The 17,629-nt window shown below is 46.1% G+C and overlaps 1 protein-coding gene and 1 long non-coding RNA gene across 6 annotated transcripts; one reads left to right on the forward strand and one right to left on the reverse strand.

The window, feature by feature from the left end:
• Positions 1 to 101: 101 nt before the first annotated feature.
• Positions 102 to 17,558, reverse strand: rc3h2 (ring finger and CCCH-type domains 2). 5 transcript variants are annotated; one of them, XM_029168906.2, is made up of 20 exons: positions 16,891 to 17,558; positions 11,332 to 11,657; positions 11,112 to 11,229; positions 10,658 to 10,891; positions 10,057 to 10,232; positions 9,389 to 9,589; positions 9,143 to 9,275; positions 8,838 to 8,956; positions 8,580 to 8,692; positions 8,168 to 8,479; positions 7,837 to 8,039; positions 7,443 to 7,753; positions 7,212 to 7,358; positions 6,180 to 6,317; positions 5,307 to 5,492; positions 4,980 to 5,217; positions 4,800 to 4,884; positions 4,430 to 4,631; positions 4,166 to 4,329; positions 102 to 4,043 (listed from the first exon to the last, which is right to left on the reverse strand). In XM_029168906.2, exons 2-20 carry the CDS (start codon positions 11,560 to 11,562, stop codon positions 3,896 to 3,898), a joined length of 3,459 nt encoding a protein of 1,152 aa, XP_029024739.1. In that variant the 5' UTR covers positions 11,563 to 11,657; positions 16,891 to 17,558; the 3' UTR covers positions 102 to 3,895. The 5 variants fall into 5 exon arrangements, with proteins under 5 accessions (XP_029024739.1, XP_029024740.1, XP_029024737.1 ...); XM_029168907.2 differs by having other exon boundaries at positions 5,331 to 5,492; positions 7,443 to 7,756; XM_029168904.2 differs by having other exon boundaries at positions 7,443 to 7,756.
• LOC129604940 (uncharacterized) lies at positions 13,863 to 14,905 on the forward strand. The gene is made up of 2 exons (XR_008696310.1): positions 13,863 to 14,168; positions 14,346 to 14,905. It is a non-coding gene; the product is annotated as an uncharacterized LOC129604940 (long non-coding RNA).
• Positions 17,559 to 17,629: the final 71 nt, after the last annotated feature.

Below are 17,629 nucleotides of genomic sequence, written 5' to 3' on the forward strand. Positions count from 1 at the left end.
CAGTATCCAGGCTTTTTTATGTCTTTTTTATTAAGATAGTGTTCGTTGTGGCTTCTCTTGTTATGTGTGTGTGAGACAAATGATGACGACTCAAAGGGAGGTATTGTTTGTTTGATTTATTGTAGCATGCAGTCTCATGTGCTCTAAATCCATCTTTCATTGAAACAAAGAAGCAGTGTGCTGCCCGGACGAGCTATCTGTAGTTCAGTGTAATACAAGTGAACAAGCCAATAAATGCACAGCAGAGTCAAACAACAGACATTTTCATCAACCATTAGGAACACATACAGTATTTCATCATCACCATACTGTAGACTTACTCTAGTCCTGCTTTACCATATAGTAAGTAAAAGGGAAACCTTTCACAATGTGATATTTCCAAGGAAATAAATGGAATACGTAACAGTATTACTGTATTCACTATGGGGACATTTTAGATATGTCTGTCTCCTAAGGACTACTTTCCTCATTCTGAAACATTACACAACTGCCCCAATGATTTAAACATTTAAATATATCTGATTATCACAGGTTGTATAAATGAGGTTCAATACTATAAGTCCATCTAATGATGGTGCCAGGCTGTATAAAATGACGGATGTGTACCATCTCTTAATAGTTCATTTACATTTCAATCGAACAATAGATTTGCAAATAAAATGTCTAATACAGACATGAATAGTCAAAAAACATTGGTTCATCTGATGTTTCACAATCAACAAACAGCGTTTCCATATAATATAGAATAATGACATACCGTCTTGTTAATAATAAAAATGTTCAACATTTTGAGCAAATTCCCAAATTCAAAACAAAGAAGCCGACTTTCAATATACCAAGGAGGAAAACTACCACAGCACAACCAAATGTGGTAACTACAGTAATAGTAATAACAATATAATCTCTATTAAACAATAAATTTCATGAGCAAACAAATAAAATGCTGCAAGCAATCTTCAGCACTTGACGTGGCCACACAGTGGACATGTGCAGAACTGTTACAGCGCTGGGTGTGTTGTATCACAACTACAGAATCATCAATAATCCTCTGCCATCACAAGAGGGACTATATTGCATGCATGACACAGGATGCAGGGAGGGTGGAGGAGGTGGGTTGAAGGAAAGAGGAAGGATGGGGAGCGGGTGTAGGGAGGCACTCACTGGCAGAGTGAACCTGCTGGCAGTGGTGGGACCGGACTCTAGTGCAGTGCAATCAACCACTACAACAGTGCTCCACAAACACTTTGAATGAAACAGGGAGTATCACTCTCACATAAGTTAAATACTCACAATACTGTTTTATGTACAGTACAGTAGTGCCCAGCCCTTACCCATGAGAGCAAGAACAGCAAAGCCAAATTGATAGGAGGCTAAGGTAAACACTGGCAAACGACACTTGACCCCATTTACACTGTGGGTGTAGAGCTCATTCAGTTAAATACCTCCACAGAATATCAAAATCATTAAATGCAGAAAAAAAGCAAGTGCAGCTGAGCAACTTAAGTCTATTCATCCATCCATCTTCTACCGCTTGCTCCCATGCAGGGTTGCGGGTGGTGCTGGAGCCTATCCCAGCTATCTACGGGCGAGAGGCGGCGTACACCCTGGACAGGTCGCCAGTCCATCACAGGGCAACAACTTAAGTCTTCCCTGAGCAATTCAGACAGACAAGGATGTATCTCCCTCTAATGGAACCAAGCGGGACTACTTTTACTTTTACTTTTACAGTTCAGGACTATGAAAAGCTGTGTGACTATAGTGGGGATTGATTGTACTGTACTGTATACAACATGGCACTTAACGATACATAACTTCAAGGGGGAAGTTGTAAACAGTAATAAGCGACAGTAGGGAGCAGCTAAATCTCTGTGCTAGCTCTTTTACATTTTACAGCTTTTACATTAAGTCCACATTATTTAAAATGGCATCATCCAATCAAGTCACACTGGGTCGTCCTCCATCAGCGTCTCTCAGCAGCAGGGTGGAAGATACAGTAAGAGACCGCCCCCGAAATGTAATCAATGCTTGGTAAGGACTCAAAAATCTTCATTCATACATATATAATAATTCTGTCACCCTATAAAAAAGAGGATGTAAGACAATATGAAATATGAAAGACGCTGCTGCTTTCATCTCAGGGAGTTTTTGTGAATGTACAGTAGCTAATGTGAGAGGAAGGTAAGAGGAAACATCAACAATTCAAATATCATTTAAATGCCCTCTAGACATACTGTACAGACCTCCCAACATTTATAACAGGTGTAAACAAACTCAATGGAGTCTTCATTCGTGCTTCTGAAAGTCAGTAAGCGTAAGCCACACATGATAAGACGCCTCGTGTTTCCTAGACATAGAAAGGCAAGGCTGGGTTGTATGAAAACCACACTCTACAATATTACATATATTGGTGGATTAAAGTGAGCTGACAAAAGCACAGCTGATGTGGAGAAAACACACGAGACACAGCAAACGCTTCAGTCTCTGTGGATTAAGCTATAACAAAGAGTAACAAAGGTCCTGATACAAAATAACCAGACGAACAACTTCACAGAAGTTAGCGATGAAAAAAAATAAAATGAGAAATCTTTCAGAAAAGTTCAACAAACATGTGGCATGAAGAAAAAACAGGTGGTGCCCCTCACTTTCTAAGTGTGTTTGAAACATCGTACACGAATTCTGAGTATTGTTTACTAAGGACATAACAGGAACTGGACTGGAAACCACAGAAAAATCCACGGGCTTTTAAAATCAATTTCCTGTGTTCACCCTCTGAACTCACACGAACGGAGAGATGAATGAGACAGACGTCTGTCAGGGAGTGAACAGAAGTCTCTGTCAATGTTTACTTTATAGAATACCAAGAAGCAAAAGGCCACTGTATTAAATGTGACTGAGAGAAACAACTGTTCCTACAGTAACTCTGACTCTGCAGGAATAAACGCCAGTAACCACAGGCACAAATAACACTTTTTACAACTTATTTACCAAATAATCTTCATGTGCAGCTCAATAAACATTTTCAGTGTTGATCTTCTGTGTTCTTCAGACATTTTGTGAGTAGGAAACCCACTCATCGTTGTTTTTGTTTCCTTCCCGACCTACAGTGATCAGTGATGCTTTATTATCACGTGTATAACTGTGTCATTGTGCTCCGTGATCTCATGACAGTTTAGTCACGTCAGAGGTCGGCATTTAAGACATCATATGACTGAAAAGAGAAAGGCTAATTTTACTACCAACATAGCAAAGACCTCTGTTTTCTGGGGACACAGTGCTCTATCCTTCTTTGTTAGTTTTGGAGGATTCATCTCTTGGTTTTCATGGAAATACTTCAATAGGGAACCACTGAAAAACAATAAAGGCTAAACCATGCCTTAGAGCTGGAGTAAGCCATGCAAGACAGCTTGGAGGAATAAAATGTAACATGTGAAGAGCTTTCTTGAAGAGAAAGACATGGAAAATCTGTTAGGTGTCCATAAAGTGGCATCCTTTGGAGGAGTGTTGCTCTGATAGCTACTGTATGTGGGGATAAAACAGTTTTTGCAAGGCACAAGCTGTGGAGCTGTTGAAGCAGTAAGTACTGTATGTTGACTAGAGTAGAAATGTGGAGTGGGTGGATCTTAGTCTTTGCATTTTGTATAAGGACTTAGGGTTAAGTAAAAGGAAAGAGTGGCATCGCTATTCATCAAAATCAGATTTGAATCAGCAAATGGGTGAGTTTACCACCGTGAGGGGGCGTTGTGCCTTAACAGGCATAAATGGTGAAATTATTCCTGCAGCTATTTCTGCTGCAGAGTGACACCGCGTATGATCGGCATGTATGAATGTTTGGTTTTTCCTTTAACCAGAATGGTTGTGGGTTAGCATCTCCGCTCTACTTTGAGTTTGCAGCCTCTTAGTTCCCACTGAGCAGCATCTCTGTACCGGGCATTTCAGCACAGGCTCTGGTGGAAGTGTCCCCCAGTCGTGGAGGTCCAGTACGCAGCACCAGCTTTCCAACACCCAGACTTCCTGAAACCAACCCTCCAGGAGACAGTGACTTCCTGATAAACAGACAAGGAAGAAGGAAGGGAATCATGGAGAGGAAGGAAAGGTTGCACGCAAATCTTCTTTACAGCTCATATTAATTAAGACCTCAATCAGGTCAGTTGCCATGGTAATTCACCTGAAGGCCATCTTTTTCAGCAGGTGAGCATCCATCTTTTCTGACGAAGCTCTCTCGGTTTGGGGGTGTTCCTCTACAGGGGATGAGAGGAGGGGAGAGCAGCAGGGTCGGGGGAGGATTTGAGAAGCATCCTGAGACTGTGGGGAGGCCAAGTCTAAAAACTCCTTAAACACAGATGTGACAAAGGGTTCGGACTATCAAGCATCATCACCACAGCATATTCAGGTGTGCACACAAACATCTCATCTATCACACGACACCAACCTGAGTCTTGATCCCCTGGTGCTCCGACTCCTCCATGTCCAGAGCACGCAGTTCGAGCTCAATGTCTCGGTCCGGATCCGGCTCGCTCTCTGCCCTGTCCCTGCTGTAGGCATTCTGATGGCTTTGGCGATCAGAAACGATTTTCTCGGCGCTGCTAATTGAAGTTCGACGGCCATGAAGCTCTGCAGCACAAAGCTGTTCACTAAAACACGACAAGCACATTGTTATTCCTTAGTTTCAAAATTAATAGTGTGCCTGAATGGTTTAAGGTAAATTGTACATATATGTTAAATTACTGTTAATAATTTGAAAAAAACAAAGTTTCTCAGTCTTTAAATTTAAACAAATTAAAAACAAAGCAAACATGAACCTCTCTAAGAAACTGGAGTGGCTGGAAGAGTCGGACCCTCTAGAGCTCCACCTGTAGTCACTGTGGTCTGAGTGGGGGTTGTAATCTGTATCAGAGGAAGTAGTTCGTCAAGTAAACAAATACTAATGCATCCAGTGATGTCCTTTACAGAAGCACTAAGGTAACGAGATGATATCTGACCTTTAAAGTTGATGGGTGTGGTGCTGGCGCTGCTCTGGCAGGCAGTGGCTTGGACAGGGTCTGTGGTGTGGTAGCCTGTGCGTGATGCCCTGGATATGGCCCCCCACTTAGAGATAATGGGCCCCTCGCTAAAGGGAATGATTGGATCCTCATCCTTCAAGCGCCGGTAGTGATCCAACGAGTGCAGCCACCGCTTCCCGACGGCGGCGCCGCTCACTCCGCCGTTGCCGTCCAGCTCCTTCATGACAAAAACGCGGATTCTGTTAGAAAGGCGGCCCGCGCGCGAGACGACGATGATATTTTGTGTTCCTGTGCGTCTGCGCCTGCCTTTGGTTGCGGGAGGAATCTCACCGAGTGCTCGGAGCAGGAGTGCGCTGAGGAGTGTGCGAGCGCTTCTGGCTCAAAGGGACTGAGGCAGGGGCCGATGGTGCCGCAGGACCACGGCGAGTAGTGAGCCAGACTTTCCTCGCCGCTGAACCTGCACCCCATGCACTGACCGCCGCTCTCCACATGCTGAAAACCACACAAACAGAGTCAGCATCATGATCAAACATAGTAGCTCTAGATGTGGATGAATTAGACTATAACGAATAACCTCTGTAACTAATTTGAATTAATCCTTTTCCTGCTATTCCAACAAACTGCTCTTGTAGCAGCTTAGCAAGCAAGATACTGTATCTATAAATGGCCTTTGGGCATTATTTTTGTTTGGCATGTTATGCAAAACATAAAGTATATTAAATAGTCAGATAAGTTATAACTAGTAGGAAAACACATCTGATATGCTGTTAAACAAAGTTTTACTCAGCTGAATGTCTGAGTCACTGCCTGTTAAACTCGCTCCTCTAGCTTTTTCTTCTTCTTTCCTCTCTCTCTCTCTCTCTCTCTCTCTCTCTCTCTCTTTCTCTCTCTCTCACACACACTCCCACACATGCCACAATTGTACACTGCTATGATATCTTCCTCCACAGTTGCTAGGCAACTATCTCCCATTTAAATAGCATTGGACACAGCACAAATGCTTTTGGATAGAACCTAAAACCCTAAACTACACAACCAACAAATTATAATCACTTTCAGGTGAGAGCGGTATTAAGTTTTAATGCTTGTCCTGATCTAATATTAATTGCGATTTTTATAAATGCCTGAGTGATGCTCAATGAGTGATTCTATACGCTGCCGTGCTCAGCTGCTTTCTACCTCTGTTCCAAAATCAATAGTGAAGATGGGAGAGGACTGGGAGGGCCTGCTGGTGTTGTGATGGTGATGATGATGAGCCCACTGTTCCTGCTTCCTTCTGAATAGATCCTCATAGCCCAGAGGAACGCGGCCATAATCCTGAAGAAGAAACAAAGTAGGAGGAGTGGATGAAATCATTACATCAATACATACAAGGAGCCGCAAGAAAAGACTAATTAACAACGTAGAGATGCCTTTAAGCTGCAACTGTTGCAAGATATTTTGTTATTTCCTTGTGAAATTCTGTTAATTAGTTTTTTTTCTGCACAAATGAAAACTTACAACAGTGCTAGACAGTTGACAATTTGCTGCCACAATTCAACTATCTGGAATGTGAGTATTTGAATGAGCTTCATTTAGATGCGTGAATTGCTTTTCGAGAAACACAAACACATTTGGTTTACAGTATATGCAAAATCACTATTACACCACTATTATTGCCCCAGATTTATATAATGTGTTCTTTATTACAAATGTAATTGCTGACACAGAGAAGTGTTCTCTGTAGTAATGCAGTATTCATACTGTTGATGCCGTTTGGTGATGGGAGAAGTAGAGAAGTGAGTGGAGGAGGTAGAGACATATTGGGTGAGAAGTGGGAGGACTAAAGAGGAGGCTGGAGCCACATACTGCAGCTCCATAGCTGGCAGGGAAGGTAGAGGTGAGATGATATGTGGGTGTAAAAAGAGAAACTGAATAAAGGAAATGCTCCTGGAAAAAATGCAGCAATGAGTCTGTTCAATGAAAAAAGAAGATATGTTTCATCAGAAAAGGAGATAATCAGTCATAAAGCATATAAATAAATGGGAAATAAATGTATCACTATGCACGATTGTTATTATTTGATACTGTACTGACTTTCCTGATTCCTATATAAAAGAAATGTATCTCAAAATACAACAGCTTAGCCTGATGTGTTATCTGGAAATGAATTCCTCCAGTCAGTCTGAAGTGTTGCAAGACTCCACGGCGGTGTCTTAGAACTTCACCTACCCTGTGTAGCCCTGGACGGTGTTCGGCTCCAGAGCAGTAGTTGCTGTCTAAAGAGTTGAATCTCTCCCTGAGTGGAGGCTGGTAAACAGAGGAATGTAGCACCTCTGGAGGCAGCGAGTTACTCCTGGCATCCTCTCTGTGGTACAGCTGAAATAGTGATTGTCATCCTTATCAATAATGTTTTGCAATCATCCACTTATACAGTGACAAAGTAGCTAACGCCAGTCCTACCTGAGGCCTCCATACTCTCCTGCTGTCATAGAGGGGAGCATAAACCCCATGTGCAGGGGCCAGGGACCCATACTGAGGCTGCCCTGGGTGTGGATGGAAAGCAGGAGGACCCATGCGATCCCTAGGTGGGTGTGGAGCGTACCCCGAGGCAGAGGAGGAGGGTGGGTGCAGCGTTTGAGGGTCACTGGGGTAGGAAGCTGGCAAAGGGCCGATGGACGGCTGCAGAGAGGATTCTGGGACGTTTGATGATCGGAGGAAGTGAGCAATGCAGGGTTTGTGGGAAGAGTGAAGTGTAGATGGGTTGTAGGAACCTGCTAGAGAGAAAATGATAGAACTCGTTTTTACTTCAATATCGTACAATATATTTAAATTTAAATTCAAATCTCGGACTCACATGTTGCCTGATAATGGGCCGTGTCGTAAGCGAAGCGGTGCTCCTGATAGTACAGCTCCGACGCCTGAGGCGGATGCGGTGCGCGGAGCATGAACTGGCCGTGTTTGGGTATGGCGGTGCCGCCATCGCCCCGGACAACGGCGCTCAAAGGAGACAATGCTGACGAATGGCTCACTGGAGTCCTGGGAGGGGAGATGGACTTTCTGATGGAAACAATGAAAGGATACAAAGCGAGAATAAGAAACTTGTTGTGTACGTTGCAGTATAATATTCTGTATTGTTTAAAACCAAAGTACTGTTTCTTTTGTCTCAGGGGTATTGGTTATCTTACTGTTCTGTTGACCCCAGCATGGTTCTGTTGGCGCTAGACAGTCCATTAGGCCCGTTAGCCCCACTGGATCCATTCGGCACCGCTCTCTTCAAGTCCTCGATGGCGTCAGGCCCTCGTGAGATAAGCTGTGGGTGAGTCAGGCTGGGGACTCCCTCTGTGAGGCCGGCTGCGTTCTCCCCCATCCCTTTGAGCCCCTGCCCCGCTGCCGTGGACACATCTGCATGGACGCTGCCGTCCACGGTGAGGGATTTACCCAGAACCCCTGGGAACGCACGCGTCACACTGCTGCTCTTCTTGTTCCTCAGCCTAAATCTGTAGCGAGAAAGGAAACATTTTAATAAGCATTCGTAAATGAATTCCTGTCACACGCAGATAAAAACGGACCTTGCTGAATGTGTGGGTGTTCACTTACTTCTCCAGCTCGTCCTGCGTGTGTGCGAACGTACAGTTGGTTCCTCTGGGGCATCCGCCCTGCTGACGGAGGTCTCGGCACATGCTCGTCTTATACTTGCTGTTGGCCTGTGGCTGCGAAACGTACATGTACAAAAAAGTGTAACATGACATTAATCACCACTGTTGCTTCTACTCCTAAACTATTTGTACTTTTCTAAAGGTCGCTTTGTTTAGAAACAGGGAACTGTAATTGTTCTCGCCCCGCGCATTCACTCACCTGTGGAGTGTCGTGGCTCTTCTTGCTGAAGTTCTGTATAAACTCCACCAGTCCGTGAACGACCAGCTTCACAGCCAGCAGCACATTCTCCAACTCCTCCCATGACGGTGCTGGGGCGTCTACACATAGATCAGAGTCCATCAAGTCCATTACCAGATTCAAAACGTAATGTACAAAATCTAACATACAACAATGATAAGAGGAGTGTATCCAGTGTGTGTCACAGATTCTCCTTTGTTTACCTGAGTCCTTTATTACGAGAATTTTCGATCACATCCATTAGTGTTTCCTTTAAAGGGAGGTACCTGGGTTGTGATCTATGTTGGCTAGTAGCTCCAGGTGCTGTCTGAGACTCGTGAGGTTGGCGGGGTCTCCGGTCCTCTGCAGAACAATCGTCAGCTCCTGAACGCTCTTTGCAAACGACTCCGGAGACTGCAGCTGGAGCAGACGACGGGAATCAAAAAGGTTTGTGCCGCCTTGTGCAAAACTCACTGATGTTCATTTCAGGTGTGGGATTTGCTCGTGACGCGTGCTGTAGCTCATGCCGGTACCTTGTCGATGATTGACTGCATGTGTGACTTGTGGACCAGGTCTCCGTACAGCAGAGAGGACCACTGCTCGGGGGAGATGCGCAGGCCCGCCTCCATGGCGATGTGGACAATCTGAGCATCGTGCTCTCTCCTGAGGGCCTCGTACGTGCGGAACTCCTCCTTCAGCTGCATCAGAGAGGAGTCCTCGTCACGTTTGGTCACCTGAGAGATTGAAAGAAAGAAAAAATTTACGAGCAACCGTCACATGACGCACGCATTAGCAGAATGGTTTACAAGTCTGGGCCAAATGCAACTTGCAGCGCGTTTCAGACCCACACGAGCATGGGGCCGTTCCGCGTGTCTCTGTCCCCCAAGGCAACAAGTTCAAATATAGAGCGCTATTACATCACGAGCAGATCGCTGGCATGTCTGCCCCACCAGCGATGTCTGTCATCAGATAGCAGCTACAGAAATACTCACACACACACTGGTAGCATCCGTGTTTTAAAGTGAGACAGATACAGCGTGGCAGTAAATGAGGATCAGTTTAAACTCTCTTCCCATAATCAGGTCATTTTTTATGGTTTGGGTTTTAGGACACTGGGGCTCCTTTGTTCAGCTTGACACTACATTCAAGGGCTATTCATAGTGCTCACATGCTCTGGTACATATATGTGTATGCTCATCACCTTAAAGCAGGACGCTCGGTAGAGCAGCTGCACCACGTGGCCTATGCTGGTTTTGGAGGCCTGTGGGAAGCGGGCCTCCAGTTTCTGCACGACAAACAAAACCAGGACCTTCCTGGACAGCGCCGAGCCGTCTTCCAGAGCCAGCAGGACCAGCTTCAGCGCGTCCTCTTGCATAGCTGAGGACAATGTGGAGGGGACACGAGCAAAGAGTCAGAGAGAAACGCGATGTCCAGCACCGACACGGTCAGTCACAGATGAGCCTTCGTGTGGAACACAAGCAGCGTGTTTCTTGGAGCCAGGTGTCCTCAGACCTATAGATAAACTCTGTAATCATGATGAGAAACTGCTTCTCAGTCAGAGTCTGCCCTATCAGTCATCATCACAGAACACCACCCCCTGATGTAGACACTAAACCAACGATGACGATTGTTACAACAATGAACATGCTCCATCCTCTCTCCACACACACACACACACACACACACACACACACACACACACACACACACACACACACACACACACACGGTACTGTAACAGGAAACAAGCACACAAATGGAATTTAGGAATGCAGCATCTGCCTCATTCACATGTAACTCACCGGGTCCCAGGAACTGGCAACCACGCGCCCTAACAGCTGCCCAGAGGTTGGCGGAGAGCTGCTGGGGGTTCTGGTGCTGCAGGATGAGCTCGGTGACCGTCCTCTCCCCCAGCGAGCGTCCCGCCCGCACGGCCCGCACGCGGCCCTCCTCCTCCACCAGCTGGCAGTTCACCAGCGTCACCAGCTTCCTCTGCATAGGTCGACTGAGCACGCTCGGACTCAGGGTGGCCACGCCTGCAGCACAACATTTAAAGCAAGGTCAAGCCCGCATCACATTCAGGTTGTTTACTGTGAACTTATAATAATAAAAACAGTCAAAATTCCATCGTCTATTCTTTCTTGCAGGTTTGCACCAAACATGCCTCTATCTTCATTCATACTTCATAGGAAACTATGGCAACAAGAGATGTTTTTAAACCAAACCAAACACACACATACAGTATGCATCAAATACCTTTTGCTCCACTGATAGGCTTTAAGTAGAGAGCCAGCTCTTCTACACACACCCGGCAGACGTCATAGTGCTCGACCTCTGCGGCGCTGCTGAGACTCACTGGCTGCAAGTCAGGGATCTACACACACACCGTAACAAGAACAAAGCCTTCATTCTCAGCCTGCTCATCAACGGGCTCATTATCAGGTCCATGAGCACGTCCTCGTTCACCCTGAGTCACCTGAGCTCCGACCAGCTGCAGCAGGGCACAGTTGACCGGCAGCAGGTCAATGTCGGTGCTGATGGGCGTCTGGTCAAAGGGGCAGGCCTTGCGGTGCAGCTTGTGTAGGCAGGTCTTACACACTGTGTGGGAGCAGCCCAGGCTGATGGGCTGGTGGCCGCTGCTGTCAAACTCATTGTAGCAGATGGGGCAGGACAGGAACTCTGTCCACTGGGCCGCCTGCACTGGCATGCTGCCACGGCACCGCTGGAGGAGGCGTTGCCAAGCTCAGTGGGAATGCATGTCGACCCCCGACAGCAGCTCCTGCTCGCCAGCGCCGACGCTGTCTGTGAAGGAAACGGGAGCGCGACCATGCGTTAATAAAGCGAGTTCAAGTTTGCAGAAACACTTGAAAAAGATTATTCAGTTTCCTTCCTGGACCTTTGATCAATACACAAAACAAAAGGTACTTGTGATTTTATTACTTTGTTAACGGCATAAAGCATTAAACTAAATAATAGCAATAAATCTAATACATTTATTAGATGTAATGAGGAGCAATAAAAGTGCTCTTTGACACTTTCCCTCCTCCAAAACTGGCTGCCAACACTTTTCTTCACTATGCTAATAAAAACCCCAACACTATTTGTGCAGTACTGTAAACCTTGATTATGCCATTAGAAACATTACGTAAACATCGTAAAAGCTGAAAAATGCTGGTTAAATGTCGGCCGTTTAAATTCTGTGTAAGATTAGTAATAAACATAATATTCAAACAAAAGATGCCAGAATAATAAAGTATTGAAAAAGAAGTTTATATTTAAAATGAATTATAACTATACAAATAAACTGCAGTGCAGCCAACATTAGGGAACTACTTCGGAATCAACAGATCAAAAGGTAAGACATTATTGCAGCTCTTGATGAGGATCCATGACGGAGCACTGAGCAATAAAATGAAGGAAGGTCACACAAAATCATCTTCCCCTTCTCTTTTCAGACAAATAGGGTTGAGTGCATGTAATATTACTGAATGAAATCAAATCAGTGAGTATAGAATTATCAAACAAAAGCACAGACAATATGTTTGTATGAATACAAACATTAGTACTGTATGAAATAGTGAAGTGGTAAGTAAAAATGATCAAATTGGAGCCAGCAACTGAAATAAACAGATTATTCTGCCTCATTAGATCCTTATAAACAGCTCTGATCTGCTTAACTGTGCAAAAGAAGATCATAACAATGTATCACACGTCCGGTGTCGATTCAAGCTTTGCTTTGTTTTCTCTGTTCCAGTCACTTTTACGCATGTTCCACTACACCAGAAAATGAATTAGCCAAAAGCGGAAAACACACAAGCATAAAAAAACACCATGCTTCTGAATCCATTACACAGAGAGTCGGCACCTGTTGTATGTGGCCGGTTACATCTGTTCAAAGAGCTCAACAGAAACAACAGCTGGATCCCTCAGAGTGCAGGTGTCATAAAGACCTCTATTGAAATGGGTCTGGACACAGACACACACACACACACACACACACACACACACACACACACACACACACACACACACACACACACACACACCTACTGACCTTAAACATCTCATCTGCCCCTAAACACAACTCCTAATTCTACACATCAATAGTGAGCTACAATGAAAAGAGACTGAATATAAGGCTTCTTACTGTAGGCAACCGCTGAATGAAGCTCACGTGCCGCAGCCATGTTTGTATTGCATGTGGACACAATCAAAGCTAAATACAAGATGCATACTTGCATTTAAATAAACACCACAACAAACAACAAACGCACAACGAAAACAAAGTACTGGAAAATAAGAGAATTCTCTGGCGGTAGCTCTAAGTCAAATTGAAAGAGAAAGAGAACTGCGCACGAGACACTCGCAATAATAAAAAGCGAATTAACCCCGGCTGAAAGACGGTTTTATATGTAGTCTGTTAGATATTTACGCATGTATTTGCAGTCGTGCAATACCTACCATAAGTAGCACGCGGTGATCGCGGTGCCTCTCTGGCCGCGTGGACAGCTCCGCTCTGTCCTCGCGCGTCATATTTCCTTCCGCGAGGAGCCCAAATATAACAGCGATTACCGCTATTGTAGCCCGCAAAGTGCTGAAGTACCGATTGGGGAGGAGTGAGGTGAGACTCATGTGATGAAGCGGGTTCCAGGGGTGAGTTGGGAAAACCACGCAGGGGGGAGTTTTATCTGAGCGCGTGAGCCTGGATTTAAAAAAAAAAAAAAAACCTTTCTCAATGTTGCCAGATTTGGCAGTGGCGCGAGCTCGGGGGACAACCGTTAGGGGCGGCTCACGTTGGCGGCCACCTGTTCCTGCGCCGAGCGGCTGCTGCATCCTGTTTCACTGGGACCAACCTGTGTGTGTGTGTGTGTGTGTGTGTGTGTGTGTGTGTGTGTGTGTGTGTGTGTGTGTGTGTGTGTGTGTGTGTGTGTGTGTATTTTGCATACCCGACTAATGATCTATTAATATACTAAATGTAGTTCGTTGTGTGTGTGTGTGTGTGTGTGTGTGTGTGTGTGTGTGTGTGTGTGTGTGTGTGTGTGTATGTGTGTGTGTATTTTGCATACACATCTAGCGATCTATTAATACTAAATGTAGTAGTTAGGTGTGTGTGTGTGTGTGTGTGTGTGTGTGTGTGTGTGTGTGGGACACGCACACACACAGTCACGGCCTTGTGACAGGGAGAAGCGGGCGTTGTGTTGTTGCAGCAGACCTCAGCTTCCTCATCAGCCTCCTCCTGATATGAGGAAGTCGAGCTCTGATATCCCCGATCGGATGTGTTCCTGCCTGCAGTTTGCGTGGAGCCTCGGGGTGGTGTGTACGGTATCATTTACTACGTTGTACTTCATGCTCTACACTATGACAGGCCCATTGTTGACGTCCAGCAGCTGAAGCAGTGATCCACTTTACTGTAAACCTAAACTATTGCTACTAATGACGTTTTGGTTGTTTGACACCTTCTTTACCTAATCTCAGTGGCTTTTTCTGCAGGTTCCACATGAAGCCCGTGGGGACAAGTGTTCACGCCTCCCTGATCATTTAGTATCTGTGACATTTAAAAAAAAGCAAATATACAGTAAAAGGAAATAGTTGCTTAGCGGTCTGACATTTGGGCTGTGGTAAACTTCGATACTATGATGAATCCAAAGTTCCCAAGTGTGGAGAGAAGGCCGCGGAGGCCTAAACAGTGATTTACTGTGGAGCTGCCCACTGTACGACGCGGAGGACGAGAAGTACATAGTGTCTTTACAGCCAAGAGTTGGCCGAGCTATCGTCTGGCTCAGGACAGTGGGTTTTCGCTTGGCCCCCCTCTCTGTGGGGGGTGGAGGGGGCATCGGGGGGTTGCTTTGGCATGTGCCAAGGAAATAAAACGAAGAACACAGCTTATTTTGAAAGCGTTTTCAGGACCTTGAAGTATAGGAATGTTTCAGCTTTCAAGGGGTTTCATTTAATTCACTGTAAGTTAGTTTTAAGGGTAAATCTCTCTCCAGCAAAGGTCACATACAACAAAACAAATAAATAGGAGCACGTTATATGCAGCTCTGAAGCCATGTTTTACATCAAGCACATGAATTTGTGGTGTTTTGACTCAAAGCAACTGAAAGGGAAAGTTGAAGCAGGCCCATTGCGGCTGTTGAGGTTCTAGTTGGAGCTGGCGCTGGAGATGAGCATGCGATGACGTGTGGCTGTCAGGGCTTCATTCCAAGTGTGTACTGCATGTAGCTGCCTCTATATATCCCTATCTATATATATGTACCCTGCAGCTTTAGGGTCAGATTCTGCTGCGTCATGACATTTGACCATCTCTCCCTGCCAGTCTCCACTACAAACTATTAAAATAGTCACGAAGCAGAACAACGTATGAAGTTTGCAAGGTTTCCTCGTAGCAGCTCGTTGTGAGTCTGTAACCACCAATAGCTGTGATAATAAATGAGCTGTCTCGCTGGTCGACTCGCCGGTCCTGCATCTGATGCAAACACTCTTATAATGCTCCTGCCGTATATAAATCAAGTCCTACTTGCCAAATGGTAGAAACAGATACAGTAAAGCCCAGGAGAGCCAGAGTCGAACCTGCAGCACGAAGCGTGAAGCACCACGAGGACCCGGGGCTCCATCGCTTCACGCGACCCCAGATTTAGAGCGTGTTTCTGTCTGCAGGCCAGGGGTGTGTAAGGTAGTGGCCGCGCAGCCAAGAGCCGTCAGAAAGGATCGAATCAGAGCGGTGAATGGGGTGAATGAGGAACTCCAGAGCGGCGAAAGACCCGAAGGACTCACTGGAGCTGGTCACTCAAAACGCTGAAAGGAACCACCGAATATGAAACCATGGCAGGAGAACACAGACGAAGCCACCCTCATTCAAAACACTGCACCTGAATAAGAATAGTAAAGTAAAAGTAAAGACAGCACAGTGCAGCCAACACTGTTGGATGTGATGCAACAGAACAATGACCCTAAACATCACGTACTAGAAGGGTTTTATTAAAACAGGTCACTTCGTTTTCAATCAGTCACTCAATGCATGAATGCAGGGAATCACAGGCCGTGACCTGACGGTGCTGTCCCCACGCCTTCTGCCCGCGCACGTGCACGAGCCCGAAACTTCACGCCCACCACGCAACACGAGGCCCGACTGGAAACTGGGCGCGTCAATAATACACAGGAGGTTAAAGGTCAACTCCGCGCCGACGACCTTTGTTAACGTGCGTTACGAGACTCAGCGGACGCACAAACACACACAGCCTGCAGCCACAAATCACATCACACACATCTGTCCAGATTTACATATGACAACACTAGGCTACAGAATATTCCTATTTCACAGTTTGTTACTTGAATACTACATTTGTGTCACCCTGTCTTGTTTTCCAGCGCGCTGTGGGGGTCGGTGGATCTGTGTGATTATTTATTCATCATGCCTGTCATCGCAGTGTGTGGGGGCAGCGTCTGCATGGAAGGCAGGCCAGTCACACGGCTCACAAGCTACTGTATTATACATTTAGATATATACAGTCCAATCCATATCCCCCGTAACGCGTCTACAGTAAGAGGAACCACCGAGCTTTGGATAATGTTATGAGAGGATCCGATCAGTTGCAGATCATCAGGTCATGGAGGAAGCTCCAATCCGACTGCTTTCAACTTTATGATGGCTGAAGCTTTACAAATACTGTATTGTGCTGCACCTCAAAAGTGAATTCTCCTCTTTGCGTACTCAAATTCACATCACTTCCTTGGCAACCAAAATACAGGCGCTCGTGGACAGTTTGCATTCAGAGCAAGCGATGATCTAGAAAATCCTGGTTTGCACCCGGAGCTCGTTCCGTCCTGTAATATTCTTCTAAGGTCCCAGTTCAGCACCAGTTGCAAGGACGGAACAGTTCTAATGACTTCGGCGACCTGACATCTGTAGCTTCTGGCAGATGAATCATTTTCAACTGAGAGGAACCCCAAACAAGTGCGCGATGCCGACGCCTTTCGCTCAGTTCAAACTAAATTGGAAAAACAAAGTAGCGCACGCCTCCGGTAAGTCACTTACCTCACGCGCTACGCCGCAGCAGCAGCACGAGCGTCTTCACCGACATCCACAGGAGCGCATCAAAATAATTAAACAAATCTTCATCAGTCGCAAAACAACCGCGGCAGCCGGCGCTCGGAGACTAATCCCGATGCGAGAGCAACACGGCGCCGCATTTCACAGCATCGGAGGCGAGTCCCTCGGTCCAGTTCGGATCCCCGGCCCCCCTTTCTGACAGTACGTGACGAACACGCTCGCTCAGGTACATTGAGCCACACACCCTAGGTTCGGCAAACCAGGGCTGAGGGGAGATGGCGGTATCGCTCCGCTGGTGATGCTGCCCGAACTGCGCCCCGGACGCATCACCGGAGAGCTGCCGCGCGGCCTAGGACGCGGGCTTGTTTTCACCAGCCTCCTGCGATTCACCCGAAAGCAAAAAAAAAAAAATCAAAAGGAAAATGCTTGTGCGTAAGTGTCGGACGAGCGCCGCGCGGCACTACTTGAACGTTGTGAGCAAGGATAAAAAGATGTAAAGGGGCAAGCCGGAACAAGCCGCTTTTCGAGGCGTGGGCTGCCTGCGTTTAAAGGAACAGAGAGGCGGCGCAGCGGAGGATGCGCGCAGACAAGTGCGCGCGTGTAGAGGAAGTTCGCGCCGCAAACGCGTAGCTCTGCTCACAGAGCTGTAGTAGAAGCAGTGGCGGCTTGAATAAATTATAATAATTAGTTTTGTCCCATAACTCATGTGATCAGATATCGTCAC

The sequence above is a fragment of the Betta splendens genome, chromosome 12 (assembly GCF_900634795.4).
Source record: "Betta splendens chromosome 12, fBetSpl5.4, whole genome shotgun sequence".
Classification (NCBI taxonomy): domain Eukaryota; kingdom Metazoa; phylum Chordata; class Actinopteri; order Anabantiformes; family Osphronemidae; genus Betta; species Betta splendens.